Source organism: Opisthorchis viverrini, assembly GCF_000715545.1.
Source record: "Opisthorchis viverrini unplaced genomic scaffold opera_v5_60, whole genome shotgun sequence".
Classification (NCBI taxonomy): Eukaryota; Metazoa; Platyhelminthes; class Trematoda; order Opisthorchiida; family Opisthorchiidae; genus Opisthorchis; species Opisthorchis viverrini.
In genome coordinates, this window is record NW_008751712.1 from 188,069 (window position 1) to 213,867 (window position 25,799).

General features: G+C 42.6%; 1 protein-coding gene across 1 annotated transcript; it reads left to right on the forward strand.

The window, feature by feature from the left end:
• Positions 1-894: 894 nt before the first annotated feature.
• T265_13313 (hypothetical protein) lies at positions 895-14,294 on the forward strand (the record flags this gene model as incomplete). Its single annotated transcript, XM_009168337.1, has 6 exons — positions 895-1,129; positions 3,063-3,119; positions 3,947-4,068; positions 6,805-7,042; positions 12,955-13,097; positions 14,007-14,294. Coding segments are annotated over 6 exons (1,020 nt in total), but the record flags the coding sequence as incomplete, so codon positions are not given.
• Between the last annotated feature and the right edge of the window lie 11,505 nt (positions 14,295-25,799).

A 25,799-nucleotide genomic window follows, 5' to 3' on the forward strand; every position in this document is an offset into this window, starting at 1 on the left:
AAAAAGGAGCTACAGGAAAGCTTACTAGTTATTTTTGTTCCTAACTTCCAGGGTTGTGAACACCTATTTGCATTGTATTTTCATTTCAATGGAAAACACAACTAAATCAGCTAGCTGATTTCTCTGGGGAAACCAGATTGGTGTGCGAATGAATTTACCCCAATAACCGCGCGCAGTTGGGGTTCATGAAGTACATAATCTTGAGGAGAACTTCGGAATTGTGCCAGCCTACTGAGTTCCAAGGAGGGACAACTTGGCCTTGGGCTGTTTAGGTGTTTCCAGCAACGTTATGTATACTGTGGTACGTTGATACCACGTAAAAACATAGTTTTTCGGATTTCGGAAAGCCCGATGGATAAGGGGTATTGAGTTTTCTCACATATTCAGAAGTCACCGTTAGTCAAACATTCGCCAATGAAAGGTTCAAAGGTAGTGCATCACTCAAGTTATGCAAAGCGCCAGCCGTAGCTGATCTCCCTTTTCGGAAGAAGCCAAGCAAACAGCCACAGGATGCTCGAGGTTTTGCATGGTCCGTCCGAGAGGCTCGATATTTTGGTTGGTTTATTGAGATCGATCTAACCATGTATGGACTAGATTTAACCCACCCAGGCTGTAAACCTATTCGTTGCGCAACCTAAAGCGTCAAATACTGACGATATTAGATAAAGAGACCAGATCACTTTGTTTCAGGTACGCTGAAAACAGTCACCATTTGAGGTGACTGATCATTGACAGTACAATTTTGGATGCTTAATTTTGAACACTTCAGGTAACCGCAGCTTTTTAGTTTACTTCATTATCATGTCATAGGTAACTTGGTGTTGACGAGGAACTTAACTGGTCCCTAAATGAAATTCACTAACTTAATTCTGCCCCCACGAAACGTGTTTTTAGCTGATCAATCGGCGGATTTCGGCGATCAGGGAGGTTGAACCCCTGGTTGTTGAGACAGAAAAGATGCAAGTGTCAAATTTTGGGTTCAAAGTTTTTCTCACTGTTTATGTGAAGAAGGCGAGTATCTCTCAAATGAGTGCCAGAGATGTGTATTCTTCTCTGGATCGGATTCATTCTATTGACGAGGAGGATGCCGAAGACTCTGATTCAACCATTGAGATAATCGAGATAGGCAGTGAGTTTCGAAAGACTTTCAAAATTTTGGTTGCAAATTTCTAATTATAATACTGTGTCTTCAAGATGTGGCTATTATCTAGAATGACGAAGTCAAATGGATCACCTTGGCTAAACGTAATTCTTTCAGTATCCTTTCGAATATGGTTTCAGTAGTTGAACAGATGACCTATCGTTCCACATTGTACTGGTTTTCGGATGGCAGCTGTGTCACAAACTAAGGGATATACACCATAACTCTGACTAGAGATTCGCGCGATTGTTGGACTGCTAAACATGGAAAAATTGATATGTAATGTGAGAGTAATGTAATGTGGGAGTCGAACATTCTTCTGAAGACTTAGCTGTTTCGCACAACTGAATTGTCTCTCGGACTATTCTACACAAGCCATATTTTAGTCACTTCTAGTGCTCTTTTGGAGTTTCTGTTTTGCGGACTAATTCGTACATACCACCTTACAGTGGCAACAGTTTTGAAAACATTACCTTTCAGTTGACAGTTACGTACCTATGACACAAAGATTCATTCTTAATGGGATGCACAGTCGAAATCAGAGTAGGGTAGTCCAATCGGTTCCATGCAAATCCTGTACGTATCGTTGCTCCTTCAAAGCGGTAAAAAAAGTGTATATTTTATCCAGGGCACATGTGAATTGCTTGTAATTCCTTCGACAATTATCCTCGCTCCGCAATGGAAAGCGAGACATTATGGTGTTCTACGGATACCTAGTTTAATCCGTAACAGGAAGTACTAAGTCCTTAGTGCCCTAAGCTGTGAAATAACAGTAAACTATAAGTGTAAACAATCGGTATAATTCTTTTGGGTAAAGCATCAAACAGTCTCTTGAGTAGACCTAAATTCACAAAGTCAGAAATTCAGCAGACAACTTCGCTGCCTGGAACATACCCGGGGTATGACACCGATCGAAAGGTGACCCGCTGTCCCCCTAGAATAGCTCTTCGTAATTATTATTCGTTGGCCAACGATAGTTTCGTTATAAGACTGTGCTGGCTTACACCAGTCATAGATAAAAAGCGAAATTTCGTTGAAAACTTATGAAGAGTGTTGAAGAATGGCGGAGAAATAGTATCATATGACTACTGTACAGAAGAATCATTACCTCACCTGTAAGGTAAAAAAACTTCACCTCAGGGAGATATTTGGGAATCCGCCACGGATTCAGAGGACTCTATTGAGTCAATAACTTCCTCTTGTTCTCATTAGTGTCTTACGTAGCTTCATTTTGTCTATTCCCCTGTGTACTCATGTATCAGATAGTACTGAGTCACATACATCTTCGGACCACGGAGGCATCCAGCCTAGAAACTCGGTTTGGGTGTGACAAGCTGACATAAGGCAACACAAAATTTCCTCTGCTTTTATATCAAACACATGGTTGGAATTAATACGATTGCAGAACAGCACCCACCGTACTGAAGGTGAGAACTAGACCACACATGTCTGATGGACCGGCTACTTCACTCTCTGCCTCATAAAATTACTAGTAATAGTATCAATAATTTTTCAGCCTGCCGCGAAGTCACTTGTTATGTTTAATCGAGTGGTGATTGCTCGTGGACGGTCAGGAGCAACAGACTGTGCCACGGGCTTGTATGTTTTCGATTCTCCAAGGCGTACACAATCTGGTTAAGTAAAATAATCAAAAGAAGTTCTTGTGGCTTTGACAGATTCTACATACCATTTTTCCAATGCAATGTATTGTTCCCCTCCATCTTAAACTCACCTCTACATTATTCCGCCCCAAATTCACCGAAACTCACTTACTTTCAAAAATGAACCACCAAAGACTGGAGGCACGCAACCCAGAGGAAGAAGACCAACGGTAAGTTAAGCAATCGGAATGGGCTGTTTTGAAAAACAGTCACTGCCTTTTTTGCATTTATAAAAATGTCGATTCCGTGTTTTTCAACAGATTATCTAAACGTGCTGACACACGCTTGCACGACATTCAAAAGCGATAGGATACAGAGTAAGTACTTATTTGAAAATTGTAATACGTACGCAGGGTGTAAATGGATGACGCGCGTTTATACAAGGCCAAATTGTTCTTAACCGTCTAAGAGAGCTCGATTGTGGTCAGCCGAGTCAATTCACGAGTTTAAATGGTTCTTATTTGATTAATTAATTGACCGCCTTTCAGTTATGAGCAACCTCGTTCCGTTTTCCTACTTTCAAGATCAAATACGTTGCGGCAACTCAGTACAAAATAGGTGGTTATTTCTCCTAAAATGCGAATGGAAACATTGACCTTCCAAGAGGGGGAGCGTGTTAAGAGCAAAGTCGATTTCAGCCGGTTTCTAAGTTTTGCGCTTTTCTGAGGAAGTGGCATTTTTCCAATTTCCCGGGTCTGCTGGATTTTTATGCGCATCTGTTCTACAATACCGAGAATAGTGACAGCAACTTAAGCAACCTATGTCCAGGGGCAGGTCTGAATCTTGCGACATTTCCATGGGGACTTGAACTTCTAAACAAGCGTCTTTTGTAGCGGATTTATTACTTAATCATCAGTAATAATCAATAATTAATAAACCACGGTTGTAAATGAGTGAGCTTGTACGACGAAATTAGTTCTTCTGAGTGTGGTTAAAAGTTTATTCTGATCATGTTTTCTCAACGGGACAAAACGACCCCTAACCTATACAAGATTGCATCTCTCGGCTGCTCTTAGTTGGACAAACTAGGTCCCCTTCCTGGGTCTTTGCCTGTCGCTTTGATATCACAATCGTAAAGAAAGACAGGGCCGTTTATTTTGGTTATAAATAGTAACCCGTCACCCATTCACATGGATACTCGTAGCAATTCATATATTTCTTCTAATAAATACTTCAGTTGTCCGTATTGATGGTCCCGTTTTATTGAGTGGAGTTGAGGCATCTAACCCAGGTGAGAGCAAAGCGCGAAGTGCGGTCTTTCAACAGGTAAGTTAATTGCTGTTAACTGTTTGAGTCTTTTGAAGTTTGGGTATCTCTGGATTTCCATTTAATACGATCTGGACGCCGCACTATTCTTATTTATAATGTTATTACTGTCTAGGACCTTTGCAAGTAAGGTCTGTTTTAGAGACGTGTATCTATGCTACAAAAAACGCATTGTCATTTAAAACCTTTACAAACGGGCTAAGTAGATGACTGCATACGCAAACTCCGGTGATAACATGAATGAGTTCTTGATGTATAGTGCAGGCAGAAAGAGTTTTACCCCTGTGTTGGACTAATCATCGTTCGTTTTGAGACTGCTAGCATATTGAGAAGCACCTACCAGAATAATTTAAATATGTACACGCTGTTTTAGAAAAAAGAACTGAATTACGAGAGAGCAGTGACATAAACAAAAAATCAAACCCCCATGTGGCATAAGAGTAGGCGGAATTTTCAGGAGTGTTTCAGTTTCTGAGGTGGAATTTCACTCCCAGTGTTCTGGCTACCTTGGGTGACTTGTCAGAGGTTGGACTATCCAGAATAACTGAAGAAATGACATTGTTTAAAATGCTTAACTTTCTCAAGTGACACCACTTCCGAAAGCAGTAAACGCTGTGGCTTGTGGCCGTAGTTCTAAAGAGTGTTTTCTGTCACACAGACCTGGACACGTGCGGAACAGAGGGAACAGCAAGGAGAGTGGTGTAAATCGGCTGACGAGAAATCGAGCGTCAAAAGGGATGAAACAGGTTCTGGATCACTGGAGGGCTTTTGTGGTCTTAAACGTAATGGAATATTGGTTAACGAATGTCGTTTCAGTGAAGCCACCAACTCACTTTGTGCAAGGACTATGCACAAACGTTGGTTGAGCAAGGTTTTAGCCTGTGGAAATTAAGCCCTCTTGGTTTGACCCAAGCACCGCTTTTCGTTCGGAAGCAAGTAAGTAGCAAGGGGGTTGCGATTCACCGTGACAGATTAATCAAATAAACTGATTCATCGGAAATCTGATGCAGCGCATCCCCAGTTTTCAGCGTCCTTGAGACTACTCATAGATTACTGATTGCTCTAAAGCTATATTAGACTAGTTCACTCTATCGATGTTGAAAAGAGGTTTTGCGAGACCTCCTCCTGTCAAATCATTCGATCACTTCGTTCAGAGTTGCCTAGTAGATTGTTCACCATGAGACAAACGGGGACACGGAGCGAAACCCAATTTTTCTGTAATGGATCAAACATCCGTGGAAATTGAATGCTCATATTGGTTGACCGTATTAATCGTGTCCTCTGTTCTCAGGAGGACCAGATGGTTACTATTAGACTAGCATTAAGTTATCAACTCTTCATGTCTGACTTACATAACCACCCACAACCACCTACAGGAGTTCGAAAGCTGTCCAGCAGGTTTCAAGCGTTTGTGGAGCTACCTGACCAGGAAGTCCTGATTGGCGAGTCAGTCAATTGACACAGACAGGTCGGTTATTGGGTCGTCACTGAAACCGTCAGTCACATCCCTCAAGCATGAACAGGTTCGCCAGTTCAGATGTGATAATCCACGTGCGTTTGGTGCACGCTGGTAAAGTACTGCTAACAAACTCATCTCTTGTGTCAGGTATCCGGTGTCCAAAACCCCGGCGGGGTCAAGGATACGCATTCCTGATTAGGTCTAAAAAAGTTTCCTTTTGTTAGCCTGATCGCACCGAAAACGAGGTCTGGACCGTCCAATCGAACGTAGATTTTACAAATTCCGCAATCATATACACCTTATCTAATTACCGGAAACTGCTGTCCTTCTATCTTACATATTTTACTGTGTAGATGAGTATACAAGATGATATCATTAGGAAAATTCATTGAAATTCAAATTGAGAGGAGCGACGAATTTACGTCTCCTGGTTCGAGGTTCAATGGTCTTGTTGCAAGAAACCGAACAACGTGCACTAGGAAAATACCCTAATTCGCAAACAAATTTGATTTTGCAAGAGACTCACCTGGAACCCAGCTGACTCTCTCGTTCGTGATGTTTCCAGGCAACTGAATTTGCTGCACCAGGTCGCTTCAGTTTCGGCTGCTACGATATTTGAGATATTGTGATACATGTATATTCGTAATGCACTAGGTTTTTGTTTGTTTGGAAGATTGTGTAGTTCTCCTTTCTGAAAACAAGGGCCGCTACTTAGACGGTACTTACTAACCAGCTTTTCGAGTGGGGCTCTATATTGTGATCATGTATATTCGTAATGCACTAGGTTTTTGTTTGTTTGGAAGATTGTGTAGTTCTCCTTTCTGAAAACAAGGGCCGCTACTTAGACGGTACTTACTAACCAGTTTTTTGGAGTGGGGCTCTCCAGCTAGACGTAAATTTGGATGCATAATTGGATAGGTTTGGAGAACAATATAGCCGCTGAGAGGTCTGTTGACATGGTCTTTTGTGAACATTCTGGAAGGTCTGCACAAAACAATGTTTGCGTGAGTTAGTCAGGGTTCCTTCTCAAACCTTTGTCCTCCGATATTTTGTACTTATTGTACAGTGGCTTTGTTTGCATTAGAGTTTTAGTAAAGCACTATTGGATAGGCTTTTTAAACCAATACAATTGCCCAAAATTGAGGATGATTACCATCCATTCTATGGTTTTTCCCAGTTTTAGCTCATAGTACTCTCATGTTTATGTTCACACTCTGAACGGTTTGATGGTTGACCGAATGAAGCTTACTGCACTTGAAGTTGTTTTATTCCCTCAGAGGGATCAAACTTCCTTATTTTGTTTTTTCTTTCAGATCACGGATGTGGCCAGAACATCACAAAACAAAGTACCGGTACCACAAAATATTGGATTCGTTGCAACTTACGAGGCATCGAAAACAAATGGAATTTATGAACTATACTTCTATCCTCCATCAGGTCGAGCGATAGCCCCGGAGCTACAGACAGCTTTTCGGAGCGCAACCGCTGGGTTTTCGAATGACTCAGTTGTTCAAGGTAAACAGACTAACGGATTCATCTTGTATGTATCACACCAACTTTCGGTTCAGAAATTTAGTTAGTGCATCAGGGAAGATCAAATTAACCAGTTTTGTGTTCAGAAATGGACTTTGAATCTGTCAAGTATTCATAGAAAATGCCGAGGAATTCAAGCAGCCTACTTTTCCAGTACGTCGAGGGAGTAACAAGGGAATATCGAAAGAGCATCTACATGTGAGATGGATCATTCTGCCTTAGTTTAAATCCACAATGTGTATGAATATATCTTGATTACGCCATGCATCATCCTTACTGTATGGCTAAAATATTTGTTCTTCTCTGACAACAGTCTTACACAACAGGCCACCTTTCTTTAGTTGCTTTAGTTGGTCCACTCAGATTGGGAGTGCTATGATTTCAAAGGAGGCCTTGACTACTGGAAGCCAAACGCAGCTTTGATAGCCTATTCGTTGGAACTTTCACAGATCAGTTCTGCTGACTTCACATAATTGGGGACCTAATTACTTGCGCTTAGGTTAAATGTTTTTTATTATTTTTTTCAAAAGTTGAATACGCAATGTTTTCGACTGTCTAAAATCTAAAACCCAATATAAATTTCATCGGCTGCACGGTTTGTGTATAGCCTGAAGCGGCCTTATTATATATTTCGCAGTTCCTAAACAAACTGATCTGTGAAAGCCAAAGCCTGACTACGGATTGTTAGTCAACAGACTGCCCCGGTGAAAATTTCGGAAGCAATCGCATAGCTCTCCATATCTGTTCGGGCTTACGAAGTCAAATACAAAGTTGTTCGCCTGAGTCCTTCATACACCTCAAGAGTCAGCCTTATTGTTTCTCAGAGTCTCAACACAAACCTTCATTGTAAACCTAGGAGATGAACGCAACAGCCACTTTTGCTTACGCCATACCTCTTATAAAAAGCACAACTTAGGAGCATCAAATTATGATTCGACAAAGCCGCAGTTGGAATAAAATAAGGCTGGAAAAACTCCGCTTTTTTATGGCCCGGGTTATGAGCATCTCCATAAATGTAATGGGTTAGTCTTTGGTGGAAGGACTGATATGCATGTTTCTAGGTTTGGCTTCAAAATGTAATCACTTAACAAATTTGTGCAAAAGTAAAATTCATTGGGGTACAGCGGAACATTTGCCATTTCACTACAAGGGATATTTGGAACACTATCTTAGGTCAGTCTGTCACACCACCCATAGAGACAGAAAAGATTTTACGATGCCTAATATTCTCCCATTGAAATTAGCTTGTTTACGGTGAAGAATGGATGCCAAGTGAAGCAAGCTGGTCTCGTTCGTTATCTCCCATATTGGTACTGGTGTACCCCGTCGGAGAATGGTCAGCAAGTTCTAATGCACATTATCTGCAAACTTTCGACTCAGTATTGTCACGCTATGCCGCCCGAGCTGGAGCTCTTTGGAACGGAAACGTACTTTCATGCATTCGGAAAATCAGAAAAAAGCAATTTTCGCAAACTGCCTCTTTAGGCGAAAGCAGCCACCCACCCAAATTTTCTTGATTTGGTTTGACGAAGTAAACTTCGGTCTAATTTGCACTGAAAGCGATTTTAACATCACTTGTATAAGACGGTTCCACTGAGCTGTCAGCATATATATGTGTATACGTAGTATATATAACGTTTTAAAAAGGCAAGTGTACTTATCATGTGTTTCTGCTGTGTAAAATCGGAACAGGTCCAGGTAGTTTGTTCCAGGTCTGTTTGGATGAATTCTTATCGCAAAGTGGAAAAAGTTCACTGCCTCTCCCAACTGGAATAAATTTGATGTAGACAGACGACGAGTAAAAATGGACTTTTATTTACCTCATTCTTTTCAGAGCACATTGAAAACTGTCTGGTTTCGTCCCAAGAGTTTCAAATTTTCGGTGAGATTTTCGGTCTTGCAAATTATCGGCAGGTATTAATTCTACTACTATAAACAGTGTTTTCTAACATAATCCTCCAACTTATTAAAATATGTGTGTCACAAAGTGCATATAAGTTATTCCTGAAAAAAGGCTCTCAGTTTACCGTTCGGAAGGGTATGGGATACAAGTCACTGTGGCAGGTAACAGTGCTGGTATCATTTCTTTAGAAGTTTAACCAAAAATCATTGATTTACCAATTAGGTAAATTTTTGAAACATGTCAGGAGAGATGAACAGTGAAGAACCTGCCTATTGTATTGTGTTGCTACAAATTGATACCTGTTTGCTGCACAGATGAGACGGACATCTGACTTGTATAAAAGCAATCCGATTGAGGAATTAGGTTGTAAGGAATGTGGTNTGTGGTCCAGTATTGATTTAATGTCACCCTACCGTAAAAAGGGTGTCCTTGAATCGACCACTATGTCCACTTCGGAAGTGTTTTAGTACAATCCTGGGAAATTCTACCGTTTTGAGATAGCAAAGACAGACCCATACTGCCTTGGAATTACGGGGTCTACTCTGAGTTTTGCCTCAAACGTATTTCACCCATCTTCTTCTGGAAGTTTCGTAGCAATGCTGCAGTGGCGTTATAAGTCTTGCAATTAAGAAAGAAACGCCAAATTACGGGATTCCTTACAGGAAATAACTTCAGCGACTGTGAGTCGTATGTACACGAATTTAATTTTCTAAAATGCACCTTCATTAAAGCCATGTGTTGTGTCTCCGCTCCTTAAGACTCGGACACATTAATAGTCCGCAGTTCGTCTGAATTCACTGATGAGCACAATTATAAATTCAAGAAGCTCCATGACCATAATTTCGATTTCGAATCCGTGTTACGTTTAATTTATTATAAATTCATCGAGTTTGCATCGCAGATTAATCGGTGATGCTACGCAAAATGCAAAAAAAATTGATAGTCATTTCATGGGACCGGTTTCTGCGTTCAACTGTCTTCTTTCTCAAGCTTACGCATGCATGTTTGTTCCAACGATTTGTGCCAAACGCCTTTGTTGCTCAGAATGTTTTTTCCCTTCTTTTTGTTTCATGAATAACAAGTGCTGTGTGGTGGAGATTATCGGGAGCTGTGAGCCAAGCTAAAACAGGGGTGATGACGCTGGAGGTTCCGTAATAAAATGACGAAGAATTTATGCCAAATGTGACGAAGTGTCCCAGTCCATACAGTGGATATGGAGTTGAAACTGAAAACCTTATCTGTTGATGGGCAGCGCATGTTGAACCAATCACATGATACTGACCGAGTTATTAAAAAAAACCATGACCAAACACACCGCCAAAACACCACCGTGAACGTGGTCATCGACAGAGGCACAGGTATCAAAATCGTCAACGTCCTCACTGTCGCCCGCACGATCACCATCGTTGCCACTAAAGACTGACAGGAAAAGATGAGGACTGTTCTTTATCCCTCGTCGATTGAGAATTTCCAGGATTTCCGTTTTGCCCTGAATATAGAGCTGTGTGAAGAATCACATCAAGTGTCGGCCTACACAAATTTGAACAGATATCCTTGTGCGTCTTCCTTTAAGTACCTAGCAGAAAACTAAAGGAAATTGCTACTAAGTGATGATAAAAATCGAGAGCACAGGTTGCTACTGATATAGCCACTTTCAGCAGTTTGCTGACGATGACAACGGATCAGTTCAGAATGGCCCCAAAAGCGGTGGAATTTTGCAGATTTCCGAACAACCGAATTGATAATGTTTATGTTAAGAGTTTATTCGCGTGAAATGAAACGGTCTTCGAATTGTATGGTAGAATTTGCCGATGTGCTGAGGCCATGTAAAGCTATATATCATAACAACGAGATATTTTGCAGCATTGCTTAGGGATGGTGGGTAAACGTCAATAGTAGATGGGACTACTGTAGGTGAAGGAGCCTCAAGATGTCCAGCCCGCCTCGGAGTTAAGATCTCGGCGAATTTGGATTGGTTGGCTGCAGCGCCAAGCAGTAATCGCACCAGCCTACTCAGTAAAACAGAAATGCATTAGGTTGGATCGAATTTCGGTAGATTACCTGGTTTTCAGGCATTGCATATGGGGGCCACTCTAGCAATTTTCATTCTACCGACAGTGCAATACTTTTCAAAGACGCGAGTCAATAACCAGCGAAGTGGAACGAAGGTTGTCGAGAAGCAGCACTTCAACATTAATGGGGACATTGTTTTAGGCCCGCTGGTCTTTTTCGATTAGATTTTCCTGAACTCAAGATGAACGTCTTCTGGAGACACTATCTCTGGTTGTGTACGTAAGGTTTTGGGTACTGTGTGCGTGTTGTAGGATTTACTACGTTCTTCCATCCAGGGGCGGCGATATATCGGAATGTTAGTAGCTCGGATGCATAAATTGATTGTAGATCAAGTTGCCCCATATAAACCTAAAAATTTGGATTCGCAACGTGGACAACACTCTCGTCGTCGGCAAGAAGAATGAACTGCAGTGGATAAGCCACCTAGTAGACAACGTTTGCGACGACATCCGGTTCACAACGATGGAAAACAGATATTTTTGGACGTCCTCGCCATCAAATTACTAACTTTGTATCTACAAGTGAAGGTTTACAGAAAAGTGACACATACGGAACACATTCTGAGCTACCACAACAATCGTTCAAACTGTCACAGGCAAAGCGACGAACAATATCACATTCAAGATCCAGTCCAAGGATTGTAACGCACAACACGTGTGTAAACGAGGAGACCTTACAGCAAACTTATGAGCAAGGGGTCACTGTCAAAAACCATGAACAATTTTCGTTCAATTTCCTACATAAAGATTGAATGGGACACGATCTGACTGGAGTGACGTGTGCATAGTAGCGCAGAAGAGTAACACAGGTGGGAACAAAGAAAGAACGTTGATTTATACAAGCATGATGCTCCACCGAAGACACCATTAACACCGACGTTTAAACAGCTTGAGTCTACTTACTAATGAGGATAAGATGACTACAGTACTGAAAATTTCAAACACACACAGTACATTCTGAGACATACTTGTAGAGGGAACAGTGAAGCTTGAACCTGGTCTCGAAAATGCCCCACGCAAATGCGCACTGATAATGTCTCCAGGTCTGCAAGAAAATTTCCGAGCTCAGCTAACAGATCAACAGCCACCTTTTGTTCAGCAAAATATCTCAGCGTTGTTTAGGTCATCACAAGCTAGGGATGCATGAGACGTATATATTGGACTAGTATTCAAAGAACTAGTCGAAAAGTTCGTTGCGGAGACAATCGGGTGTGGTGTTTATTGAGGTAAACGTGCCTTACTGAGGTAAGGAATCTAAGCATACAAAAGTTCAAATTTGACGACCCAAATTGAAGGCGACTTTCCAGCAACAATTTATATATATATCAAAAGGCCGCCACGCCTTTCCTTTTTCGTTGAATTTCGGTCTACTCAAACTATCGGGAAGGTTTTCATGGTAGACACTTCACCTGGAACACTGGACCAACAGCAAAACGACATTTTTGCAGGATCCTTTGCCAGGAAGACTTCGTAGATGGTCAGTTTTTTTCAAGGATGGACCGCCCGTTGAATGATATGATACATGAACCGGGGACATCCCACATTGTTGTTTTCGGAGCCCGAGCTGCCATCAAGTGTTGTGGATCCTTTTTGAAAGCGGACAGCATGATCTCTTTGACTAGCAATTCTTAGCTTGAGTACGATTTTGTGTTACGCAAAAACCCAGTAACGGATCTCGCGCTGTCGCTGACGTCAAATTGACTGTTAACTCGGTTCCCCTACGCTTCACGGGGTTATAAATTTAGCCATAGCTTTAAAGAGCTGCTTTTTCATAAACGTTAATACAGTGATTTTCATTCGGAGTGGCTAATTTTCGGGGAAAACGTAGATCCTATAGCAGATCATTTTGTCCTACCATGTTGACCTATTGCAATAACTTAAACTGCACAATTTTAATAGCTGAGTTTTCAGATAAACAGCTTTTACGCAGACCATGTGTCAAATTGCAGACTACCGCATCAGCGCACGTGTTCAGAAAGATAAAAAGTGGTTGGTCTGGGAGTCCAGACCTTCAGAATCTTCGGAAGAGTATCAGAAAGTCAAGGATGGTGTGACACAATACGTGAGTAAAATAATGGGCTGTTTATAAAAATCCAATACACCTTGCGATATTGCCTTTTTCGGTGTGTTCCTTCCATGGTTTCCAAATTTTCAGTGTGCCAACATTCAGATACACATTGTAGAAGCCGATATTTTCTACGGTTTCTTATATGATCTTGCAAGTATGCATAAAAGCTGCAGACATTTACCAGAATTGACTGTCAGTGAATCCCCGAATCTACATCTACATCATGGTACGGAGTGAAGCTGAAAGAATAGTTGTCCTGTCATTCTTGCGTACTGGAGATGGCAACAAGCTTTCAATCGATTCACAGCTTCCGATTAATTGTGACCAGACTTGTTGCGTTCCACATCAGACATACAGACACACTGTAACAGACAGACAGCGATTCTGCTATTCGCAGCATTTGACTCCGAGGAGAAAAAAATGCGTACAATCGCCAATTATTATACTTGTAGCTAAACTCTAGATCAGGAGAAGGCCCTGCTTATTGCCAAAGACTGATGGTGCCATCGCCTTTTGGGATGGATATTTTGACTCATGCTGGCCTAGGTGAAGGTGGAGTAGAGGTTACACAAAGGTCGTTGTGGATTGTACAGAAATGACATTCGGTTTGCTGGCTAGTTGGCTATGAACCATGAAAATGCGGAGTGTGCTGCGAGGCATTAGTAAACAGTGATCAGATTGCGGCCTAGTTACCCAATTTCCAAAGCTTCATCTTCACAATTTGCGCGTGAATTGAATGTGCTGACTTGAGTCAGACCTGACACAGTGCATTAGAATTAAACTTTTCCCTGTGCGTTTCTATTACGTTCTCGTGTACACACTACTCATTGACTATTTATTAACTATCGTTTATTGACTGTTGTTGACTATTTATCAACTACTTGATAAACAATGCGGTATAAGGCCAATTTATTGACAATTCGCTTTACATATTGTTCTAATCAATCGATTAATATTTTTCAGATGCGCAAAAATATTGAAAAAACTCCCTTTGCAAGAAGCTTGATTACAATGAAAGTGGAAAAACTGTTTTCCAACTATGTTTATGAAGTATACGTAGAATTACGTATGACTTTTAATTTAATCGGTATGATACAAGCGATTGGCTATTCGACCCAGGGGCAGCTAACACGAGAACCAAGAATCTCAGTCACTTCCGCGCTTAAAAATTTCACGTGGAATGAAGCAGGAGGTACGTAGAAAATTTGCCATGTTTTCGATTTAATACTTTCTTTGTCAACACGACAAAGTATTCCCCTTTATCCTCCCTCTATACGTTTATTTGCGAAGAATGGTTAAGGAATAGTAATGGATAGTGTGTTGACTAACAATCAACAACGGGTGACGCCATCTTCCATATTCCTGGTATCTAAAAATGGATATACCTGTCGCTTACAAAGACAAGCAACGTTTTTTCTACCTAACATTAGGAGCTCAGTAGACCTGCAGAGACTTGGTCACTTATGTCTTTGGAAATGGTATGGGGGAATAAGGTTCATGTTCCCTACCCCCTCCTCTAACAAAAGACCGGCTTAGCTTTTTACAGCATTACCTAAAGCCGATTTCTGCTTGTACGCCACGGATGTTACGTCCTTATAAGGGAATTTTATTAAGTAAACCAATCCGCATTTTCTTGACCAAGTAAACTAGTGGTATTGCACAATTTCATGCCATAAAATGCAGGTCAAAGTAAGAGAGATTTTGTAGGACTCCTTAGGGAAACTGGAAACAACCAGTTTCACTAGACAGGCCGAGCTGGCTGTGACTGACATCGGTTTATCCGTCACCAGTCAAGTCTACAATGCTGCGGTGCACTCTATCTTATTAGACGGGTCATGAACCTGGTGGTCGCGCGTTGAGGACGTCAAAAACTTTGTGTTTCACCATGGATTTCTTCGGAACATTGTCGGTGAGTACATAGGATCAGTAAGGCTGAAGTACATAGAATGGTTTTCAAAAGAGATGACTCGCTCATGATAGTTGAACTGATCAAACTCCATAGATTGCCCTGGCTTGGCCACGTGCACCGTATTCCAATCGACCAAATTTCTCAAAGAGCTCTTCGCCCACCCAGATGAAGGGTCAAAACGAACCAGGGGAATTCAAACAGTGACTTGGCAGCGAAGAACGAAAACCCCTACCAGCTGGTCATTGCCGTTTCTCTGCATGGGGATCCAGGGACGGGACACACCAATGGAAACATTGTCAGACATGCCCCAGTCGCAAGCTCAATGGCACGCTTGCATCCAATGCATAACTCTCCTCCGGGATCCAGGACGGAACACACCAATGGAAACATTGTCAGACATGCCCCAGTCGCAAGCTCAATGGCACGCTTGCATCCAATGCATAACTCTCCTCCAAATCACTCCAATTAAATCTCCACTAACGGCCCTGCATTTATGTATCAAATATATCAGCTATCACCTCCAGTGCGCAACTACCCCAAATCACTGCACGACAAGTACATAATTTTTACAGCTGACAATGGTGGTGTGCTTCCTCACTACAAAACATGCCTAGTTAGCCGTGTGAATAAATTCATGGACTACCATTTGGATGACTCATGTTCTGTGACTCAAAACAGCCTTCAGACTGCACGCTAGACAATACTGTAATGGTCTATGGACATGTTGTTGAGTATAGCTTGGGCTCTTCGGTTGAATGCCGTATTTATTTCACCGGAAGGTTGATTGGTTGTGATGGCGGTGTTCTAGCGGCTTTATGAGCCACCTGACCAGCTCCAGAAAGTCCTGCAATTCCCAAATAGACGAAATGATATTCCTTAAAACAGCTGAAGTTTATTCACCCTACATGCGTATTTAATTTCGATTACTCTCATGTCTATTTTATTCTATTACAGTTGTGCAGGTAATACTTGAAAGGGAGCACGCTGAAATGCGGGGTACACAAATTGTTTGTGGTGATGAATTCCAACCGTTTGCTGGTAGGTTTGCAATAGGCAAATGTCAAAGACGTATTGTCTGGCAAATGGTTAGCTGAACTTTTATTCCAGACAAATATTTGCGCATTCGAATTGTATTATTTACTCATACATTTTTTGGTCATTTTCCCCTCCGGCTTTCGGTTTTTGGAATTTTTGGCTCACTAGTCAGAATGAGCTGTAGTCAGCCTTTATCAATGGCTAGTAGGGGAAACAGTCCACTTGCTGGATATAATGGAAAAACAGCCATCAATTCCGACTTTTGGATGAAGGAAAGTGAATTGTGCCCCATAAAATAAGACTAAGCAGAGTCTCCCATTCTTTTACCCCAGGAGGAAACATTGATAAAAGGGGAAGATCGTTCACAGAAAGATAAATTTTACCTTTAAGGAGAACTGGCCTTGTGTCAGATTTTCCGAAACTGTCAATAGCTTGGCAAATATAGGTTTTGTAGTGATATGAGGAGATGTTCTCATATCCAGTGGAGATTGTATCTTGTCACTGAGGCCAATTTAAGCTGAAAAACCAAGAGGAGGGTTTACATTTGTTTCATGCTTGTTGATGAATCGCCAACAGTGGACATTCCACGAAATCCAGCAAGTTTTTAACGCGAGATCTTCCTAGCAGTGATTGAACACAACCGTTCGGCCGTGCGTAGCTGATCAGCAGTGCGATGAGCTCCCAAGAGGGAATTTGATGCCCACTCATCCTTTCATAAGGAAAGCCACATCACGTGGTCACGTGTTGACGAGTTTCTTGAGTGACGACTTCCCGGAAGGAACCATTTTTCCTCTGAACAGTTTATTGGTTATTCTTCATCAAACGTGACCAAATTTCACATTTCTATGAAACACTAAACGGCTCAGAGGAAGGATGATTTTACTGTTTTGTGAATCTTTCTTTCGAGAAGCTGTCACTTTACGTGGTCACGTGATGTGGATTCTTCGAAGAGTGGCGCTATGTCCTTTCTTATTCGGAGATCATCACACTACCGATCAGCCACTCTTGACTGAACGGTTAATTGTTCAAGTGCTGGCCGGATTGCAGCGGGTTCGAAGCATTTCGAGTTTCGTGAGATTCGCACTGCTGGTGATTCTGAACGATGAAGAAGCACAGTACAAGAGTGATGCATGGGGAATCGAATATCAAACTCACTTCTTAAACATACCACACGAAATAACTAAACGTAAGGTGGAAGTGGAGTGTGGACCAAAGAGTCCACTTCTCTATCATCGGCGTGAATCAGGATCCAACAGACAACATACAATCCCTTGTGTTTTGCAAGCAATATGCGATCTGAGGTATCCTTTTCGAGAAACCTAAGTTCAGATATGGAGCGAAATAATTTCTCCGACAAATGGATGAATACTGTGCCATATGTCCTCAGTGTTGCATTTAGCTTGTTGAAGGGTCAGCGTCCTTTGCGTTCACACCAATCTACATGCCTTGCTTTCGAGTTCTTAAAATGCAATAGTGGATTTGGATGTAGCAATTATTCTAAGGATAAGTTAGCCAAATCTACCAAGTTTCTACATCGTACTGCATAGAGTAGGCGCTTACGTAGCGCAACATAGCACCAGCAACAGTCATGTCACATAAATTTGCTGTGTGCTTCACAACATTTCAATACATAATACGCCAGCAGACTATCCATTCGGACGTTGGACCCTTACTACTAATTCACTTGCCCGTCTTTCACTGCATCACTCAACGATTTCAAGGTGCTTTAGAAGCCATGGGTTTAAGAGGGGACTTTGAACAAACGTTTGTGATGCCCTCAAGTGCAAAAGGATGCTGAATACCTGTATTCTCATATCGTTTATGCTATCGTAATTCCGAACGAGTCACCGAAAGAAGTATCATTTCCCCAGTTCGCGAACGCGCCAAGTCACCGATAGAACTACTTGTCAATCAATTCGTTGTTTGCGCTTTCCGTTAAAGGCGTTTTAGTGCAGCCGCAACCACACTCGATGGAAGAACACATGGAACATCATATGGCCGGACACGGTCTTGGAACCGGAGACAGCGGCGAACACGGAGGAGCACAGACGCAAGAGGATGTAGCAAAAGGTAACTGCCTAATATCGCGCAGCATTCATGTTTGTTCGGCATGCAAACCAAACTAATGTCACCCGTATAGTTTCTAAGTTGCAGATGATTCCCCCTCGTTAGTGTATTTTGGTAGTCGATAACTCTCGGAAACATTTTTCGATCGGCAGTATCCCCGGGACACACCTCTTAACTTCGTAATTTCTCTCATCCTTCAAGCTGTGTCCACCACTGAGGTAACGTGAAAACCATGAAGGGCAACTCCATGCACGCAAGGCAATTCGAACTGTCTTGTTCAAACGCGTGAGGCAAGCATGTCAACACAAAACACATTGTATACTTCTGAAATATCACTTTTGAACGGCTGGATGTGTTGGCTATGATTTAAGCGACGTTGTTAGTTTGCCGAACATTGCGCAACTCAACTAACTTTATCGGGTACGCCGATTGATTGACCAATACGCCAAAATCTCCTTGTCAGACAGCATTAGTGGACAGTTCATGCCATTCAGCTACTTCTAAGCTGGTCTTCAAAAGTGAGGTGTTTTTAAGTGTATTTGTATACAGATACTTGTCCTGTTTTGGCTCAGTTATCCTGGTTATATTTCACGCCAAACTACTTCCTTAGTACTACATATTCTCAGCCTCCATGGATTTTGAATGTGACTTATTTAGAATGCAAGACGAATGTGGTGTAACATACGACTAAGAATCGGGATCTACAACCTAATAAGAAATGGCAAGTCATCTTCCCTGAAACGCGATACACCACAATACAACTTATATCTCCAAGCCAAAGCTATTCAACAATAAAAAAGCACACACCTGATGATCGAATAAGCGTTTCGTCTTCGTATATCTATTTAAAAGTCCATTTTGATTAAGTTCGTGATCAAGGAAGTAGCTAGTGCTTTACTGAAAAGATTACCATGCTTTGTTGGGGAAATTGGGCCCCAGTGTGTGAAATTCAACTCAACAACAAGAAAGTGGATACTAGGTTCTTGGTCAAATACTATGAAATGTCTATTCCAACATCACTGATGCTCGAAAGTCTCTGGATGCTAGACTCGGCACTGTCGATTAATGTGTGCATTATGATCAAATGGGTAAGACCATCGTTTCATCGATGTGGGTTCGATCCCAACCAAAGCGCCTTTTTTAAATTGGCTGACAATTGCTTCGGAAATAAGGACACGGGGAAGAGAGTTCCAGCTTTGACTTTGAACCCTGCGTGACTCTCGCGGATTAAGTGCATGGCATTGTAGTATGTTGACCCGTGTATACAGCAACCGTTTGGGTTCTTTCGATGTGATCGGGATTTCATTTCCCGAATGGCCAGTTATGCGCAAACTCGTGAGTTTCAATGAAGGCGAAATTTCGGTTTAGTGTTTTTCCTTACCTGTGTACTAATCTTACATGACATCGAAATCACTCTTCCCGGCAAAACTGAAGTGCTCCTGGTGCCATCTAGCCCAGGCCGTTGAACGGTCTACCAAAGACTGTGATGGGATCCGCGTTTGAGATGTCAAATGAGCTTTGCTTGATAACGAATTGTGCTGGTAACATTCTTGCTGCACAAATGATCAGCGAGCAGTATTTTCCCAGAGTAACCTTGGCAATCAAGGCAAATCCAGCAAGTTACTGTTCGCCAAAAATGCTGTATGCATTTGTGAGTTATATGCGCTATAGAAAAATTGTTCTCCGAATTTGGGACATATTGCTGATCGAGCTCATGCCAATCTTCCTCTGAACTATTTGTGAAACGAAGAAGGCCTTCGATGCGGAGCTATTTATTAGAAAACGCTAACTGAACAGTTACAGACTATCGGACAGGGGAGCCAAAATCTCATTTGCATCTTATTTACAAAAACTGAACATCCATGTTCTTTTGAACGCGGCTTCTTGAACCTTCCTGGCTACCCACTGACTACTACTCAAATCCAAGCAAATGCTACAAAGCGGCTCCACCAATTCCGCAACAGATCTCCCTTTTCCAAGTGACGCAAAGCGAATTTACAAGAAGAAACCACACTACTCGCACGCCTCCCCACCAGTAATATCACAGTTACACTTGTAGACCAGTGAAAGTGAAATTCAATTGCCCAGATGCAGAAGATCTCTCTTGCTGAGTGGCTATTTTGTTATCTTCCTAATGCATTTAGCTAAATAAGGTGGTATCCTGCAGTAACTTCATGAGAAATCACTACCACACTGTGGTATTTTCTTTTCGGAGTCTAAGCGTTAGCCTCTGTTCAACTGCAACTGCATAAACATTGCCGATAACAGTAACCTCCGGCATCATTATAGATATGATATTCTGGGTGGCGCTCGAATTAGCTTGAAGTAACCAATTTACTGACCGGAGACTGCGGTGTCCGAACCAAACCCCGACATCTCGATTGCTACTTGGGAGACTTAGCAATATCCCAACCTTTGTGCTTCTTTCGGGTCACACGTCAGCTGGGCAGTGAGAGCATGCCACTGCTGATTTATTAGTAATTATTTTTGGTGCATGGCACAGACTTGCACAGACTTGAGGAAAATCAATACCAGCATGCATTTCCAGGTTGTTCTGTCACATGGGACTACGCTGATGGACACCCAGGCACGTGTGATACCACATACGTTTTGTACTGGGTGGCATTTGCATTAACCCTCATGCCATGTACCCAGCGTACACCCGGAAGAGTAAGACGGGATAGCCAACATGGAGGGTTAGTTCTAAGGCCATTAGCATGGCCTATCATAATCGGCTCATTTGGCATCTACAGTTCCGACAATATGGTATCGGAGGATCTCTGACGACGTGAATTGAACTCAACAGACGCGTATATTGATGCTTTCAAGCACGCCACACTTGTCGGTTTTCGGAACTGATCGAAACAGAGTGTCAACTTTGAAGTACAAGTTGCCTATGTGAATAGCATAGCGTCGGAGCATATGTACTGGTTATAGTCAGGTAGGTTTTTTGTCACGTATTTTTCCTAGCGTGGTCGGACAAAGCAAAAATGACTAAATGATCCTGTGTTTCTCCTGTCGGTTAGAAGATCCAGTATAATGGGTATGACGATGACTGCTTTGATTAGCCCAGAGTGTTTCTTGAAGTGGTGCACAATGGACTCCGCATCCCTTCAGCTCCGGCGCAACCAAGACGTCTTGCAGGACGCTGGGCCTGGTTGTCAGCTTGTTCCACTAGTGTTCTGACGCTTCTGTCAGCGGTCTCACTAGAACAGCCTTCTCGCTTCATGCTTGAAAACGATCTAGCTAACCCACGTCATTCAGCATGTAGGACAAAGATGGCTGGGGCAAAGCGACAAATAGTCTCAGTGCAGTACAATATGGTGCAGTGAATATATACAAAATAACGATCCAGATGGCTATGTTCATAAGACCATGAACTAACATTTTTGCTTAGAACTCTCAATGGGCGCCTCCGAATTGGCTGCTGGACGCCGTGCTAGCAATCTGTACATGTTCTGGTTAAGAAATTAAGGAGTAAAAAAGTTCATAAATATATCCATGAAAGAAGCATCCCAATGTCCAAAAACGGAGGTATTATGTGGTGCGCCATGTGGGTTTGTGCCGCGGTGCTCACTAGTTCGACAGTGGCGAATGACTTCCTTCCACCCATAGCCACATAACAGTTCAGAAAATTCTGGACAGAGAAGTAGCTGGTGACTGTTATACTACAGAATTGTGACTGTGTGAATACTATTTTCAAGATAAGGACAAAGTTGGCTTTGGGACTGTCGAGAAAGAATGACCTGAATATATCAACAGATCCTTTCTCACCCCAGTAAAAAATGTTCTTGTGGAACTGTCCTACAGCTTTCCTAAATTCATTGACGTTCTGCAACCAGTGTAAAATCTGATGAACTCTTCTGTTTTCGCCATATGACGTGCTTCAAACCAAAGTGTATTCTTCATTGCCGTTTATCCGAACTATGGCGAGTTTCGCCGCAGTCCTTATATTGTTCTAAACACTCTGTTTTAACCTGCGCACTGGACACTGAGGGGTATGCTATGCATGGTAACTTCCTGTATCTCCCAAGTACCTAGCTTGTGGCTTTTCACGTGTACCCTGTCCGGGTGGAGAGGTCGCATGATGGCGACCTCACGCTTCAGCTCATCCACAATCCTTCATTTACGTATTTGAATTTATTCTTGGGCCGTCATTTATTCTTATTTTTTCTGGGCCGTGAGAGAGTTTTATTGGAAATGCATGCCTGATACGAGTCAAGTCTGTTGCGATAACGGAATCGGCTTTGGGGTTTTGCGGGATAGGCATTTTGTTCATAGCCACACCACTCGCGTTTGAACGGTCGTCCTCCTGTTCCGGCGTAATTATTCCGGTGAGTCCACACCAAAGGGAAGCACTGGACTCGAATTTCGTCCTTAGTGGAGCTCATCCGCAGTGCATATCCAATGGCCGTACAGAGATCTGAACCCCGGACATCTGACATGCGAGGCGAGCGCGTAACCACTCCTCCACCGACGCACGTTGGACGCATCTGAATTTTCACGGGATTTTCACGTCTGAACAGGCGAACGTGTTCACACGGCCGTTCAAACGAGAGTGGTCTGGCTACGAACAAAATACCCACCCTGCAAAACTCCAAAAATTGCAACCAAATAGTTGCCCAGTGGGTTTCAAGCGTGTGCCACGCTACCTGACTGGGAAGTCCTGACTGGCGGGTCAATCGATCGTCACAACCAGGACAGTTACTGGGTCGTCCTTCGATGAGTCGGGCACACCAATCACATCGCCTTAAGCGTGAACCCGTTGACCTGTTCAGACGTGAAAATTCCGTGAAAATTCAGATGCGTTCAACGTGCGCTGGTGGAGTAGTGGTTACACACTCGCCTCGCATGTCAGATGTCCGGGGTTCAAATCCCGGCTCGGCCATTGGATACGCACTGCTGATAAGCTCTAATAAGGGCAAAACTCGAGTCCAGTGCTTCCCTTTGGTGTGGACTCACCGGAATAATTACGCCGGAACAGGAGGACGACCGTTCAAACGCGAGAGGTGTGGCTATGAACAAGATAACGGAATCGTCGAATCGATGTCTTCTGGAATTTAAGTTAATGTTAATTGTAGACTCGAGTGAATTCTGGTTGGATTTCTTCAGCCATCTTGTGCCTCAGTCGTTGCTAAATTCGAGATGTGTAGGAGTGCTCAGATGACGAGAAATTACCCCAGGTTTTAATTGAGAAGACGCTGATAGTCAAGAGTTTTCACCGATTGCGTATATTGTCTTCAATTCAAACATGATATCGATAAAAAAATTGGGGACTGCGGCGGCCTGGTGGGTTCCAAAAATAGGTAACAGTAACTTGGAGTTTTTGGCACCCTTATGAGTAGTGGATTCTATAGAGAAAAAATAATGGAGTTGTTTTTTCTAAGTTTCTCACGAATTGTAAAACCTGTGAACACTGGCCGTTCGATCGTTAGGCTTCCGCTATACAATGAAGCGTTGTTGTGGGCCATGGAAACCAAGTGCACTGTGGGAACAGCCGACAAAGAATGTTTCACAAACCTAGGTTCCGGGAACTCGTCCGATTTTTCAAATTTGTTAAATGTCTGTGATTCGTGTAGGCCATGTCTATCCTGAAGGAATGAGTATGGCCTTGTCTCTCTTTTTACGCGCAGTATTGGTATTTCTAAAGATCGGGAAGAATAATTTATTTGGGTCCGTCGCCTTCGAATGACATGGACGGACAACCGAGTTCATGTTTGAGCTATGCTAATTTCCGCACGCTACTGTTGCATTTGCGAAGGTATTTCGATGATACGCAACGTCCCTCGTTGGACAACATGAGTTCCTCGTAGGATCTTTATGATAAGAATTTGAAATCGGCGACCCAATTGGAGAACTAGACTGGGTTACAAGTTGGACACTTCTCGATAATTTCTGCTTGAGCAAGCTGAAGTTTGGGCAACGAACAACTGTGAGTAAACGGTGCACGTGTTTAGGCGATTGAACGACGGTGCTTTTTCGACTGCCCGACAGATGGGTTACCTGCCAGGTTCGGGTTCTCAGCAATGTTGTGTGCGAGCAGTGTATACGAAAACCTGCGGCACAGTAATGTCGTAGAATGGGCAAGTAAATGAGACTCGTGTCTTTGAACCAAATGCTCAGTTTTTTCGACAGTTTTTTTACGTTCCGAAAAGCTTGTGTAGTTGTCTTCAGAAGGGACGTCCATCTTACCCGCCTTCGTACCATATGGAAGCGGTTTTCTGGCTGTGCAGTGATAAAAGTGGTTTTTAATCTTATCAGGCCCATTTTACAAATTTTACTCACTCAAGAAGCCGCAGGTAGACGAATGCACTATCAAATGGTTGGGGATGGATATGGATAACTCGCTCCATCATCTATTCCACTCACAGGGGTCGTTCCACAGAAAATCACTTACCTACCTTAGATAAGGGCTGCGTTACTTATCCAGAATGACACAGGCTGAATGGCTTGCTTGCAGACACACTTAAATGAGCACGAATATTCGCGCATTGATTTTACAACGTAATCAATTGGATGCTGAGACTTGAATTTTTTGCTTAATGCTGTTCCTGTACTCAGCTCACTGGAAACTCCCCGTGTACTTGGGTTACAGCGCTCAGGTCTTCGGCCCTGATTGGTGTTCTTTAGTTTACTCTTCGACGGCGAGTCACTTGAAATAACCGAATGTTGAAGAGTTTTCAGCAACCTTGTGAGTTGCTTCGTTTACGAACGTCACGCCGATTGGTAAGTTAGTCGCGAATCGACAGCGAATCAGAACGAGACATGTCCTCATCGTCCACAATTCGACCAATCAGATTCAACGGAGTTTAGCTCCACCGTGAAGGTCCGAGCAGCTTATCACTCCAATGAAATCTCGGACTCCAACGAAGACTGTCTCAGGCTACTGTGCCCACCGACATCCAACAATGGGTGGAAGAGAAAGTCAAGGACTGGAAGCCTAAAATAAATCTCAGTATCCAGCATACGACAGCCTTCTTTCTGGTTTGAACTAAACTGTCTTGTTGGTCAGGATAAGTTAACGCACTGCTACTTTTTGCCACTCAATTTACGAAGTGTGAAAGTACCTTAAAAATCGACGTAAATCGGTTACGCAAACGGCGTCCGTTTATCCGGAGTGATAATAAAAAGCAGTGAAACAGCGATAGATTGGTCGAGGAGGTCCCAGGATAGCACCAATGTGAACGTAGGTCTTTACAGAACGCAAGTCACTTTGGTAGTTTTGCCTATCTGGGTCCTCACGTATACCCATGACTTCAGCCCAATGAACACCAAACGCACGTGACTGATACTCAGTTTTCCTTTCAGTGCACCCGGTTCTTCGTGTATAGGTCACTGAATAAGTAAATAAAACAACACTTTACTTAAACTACGGTTCATGCTGCATGTGAGAGAAACAAGTTTCAGTTGTGGAGGACACGCTAGGGTCACTGAAATATTTACTCGAGCTTTATATATATATATACATATAATGTAACATTTCCATCTACTTTCAGACAAAGATTCGTCGGATAGATCTGCCTCCTCAATACCCCTGAGCATACTGATTCTAGTCACTCTGCTTTTCATAGGGATATGACAGTGATCGTCCCTTGTATTGTATACTAACCTACAGACTACTTTGTACACCACTGCTTGCGTTGAACCAACTGTTGTTGAACTGTCTGTTGTAACGAAAGATATTT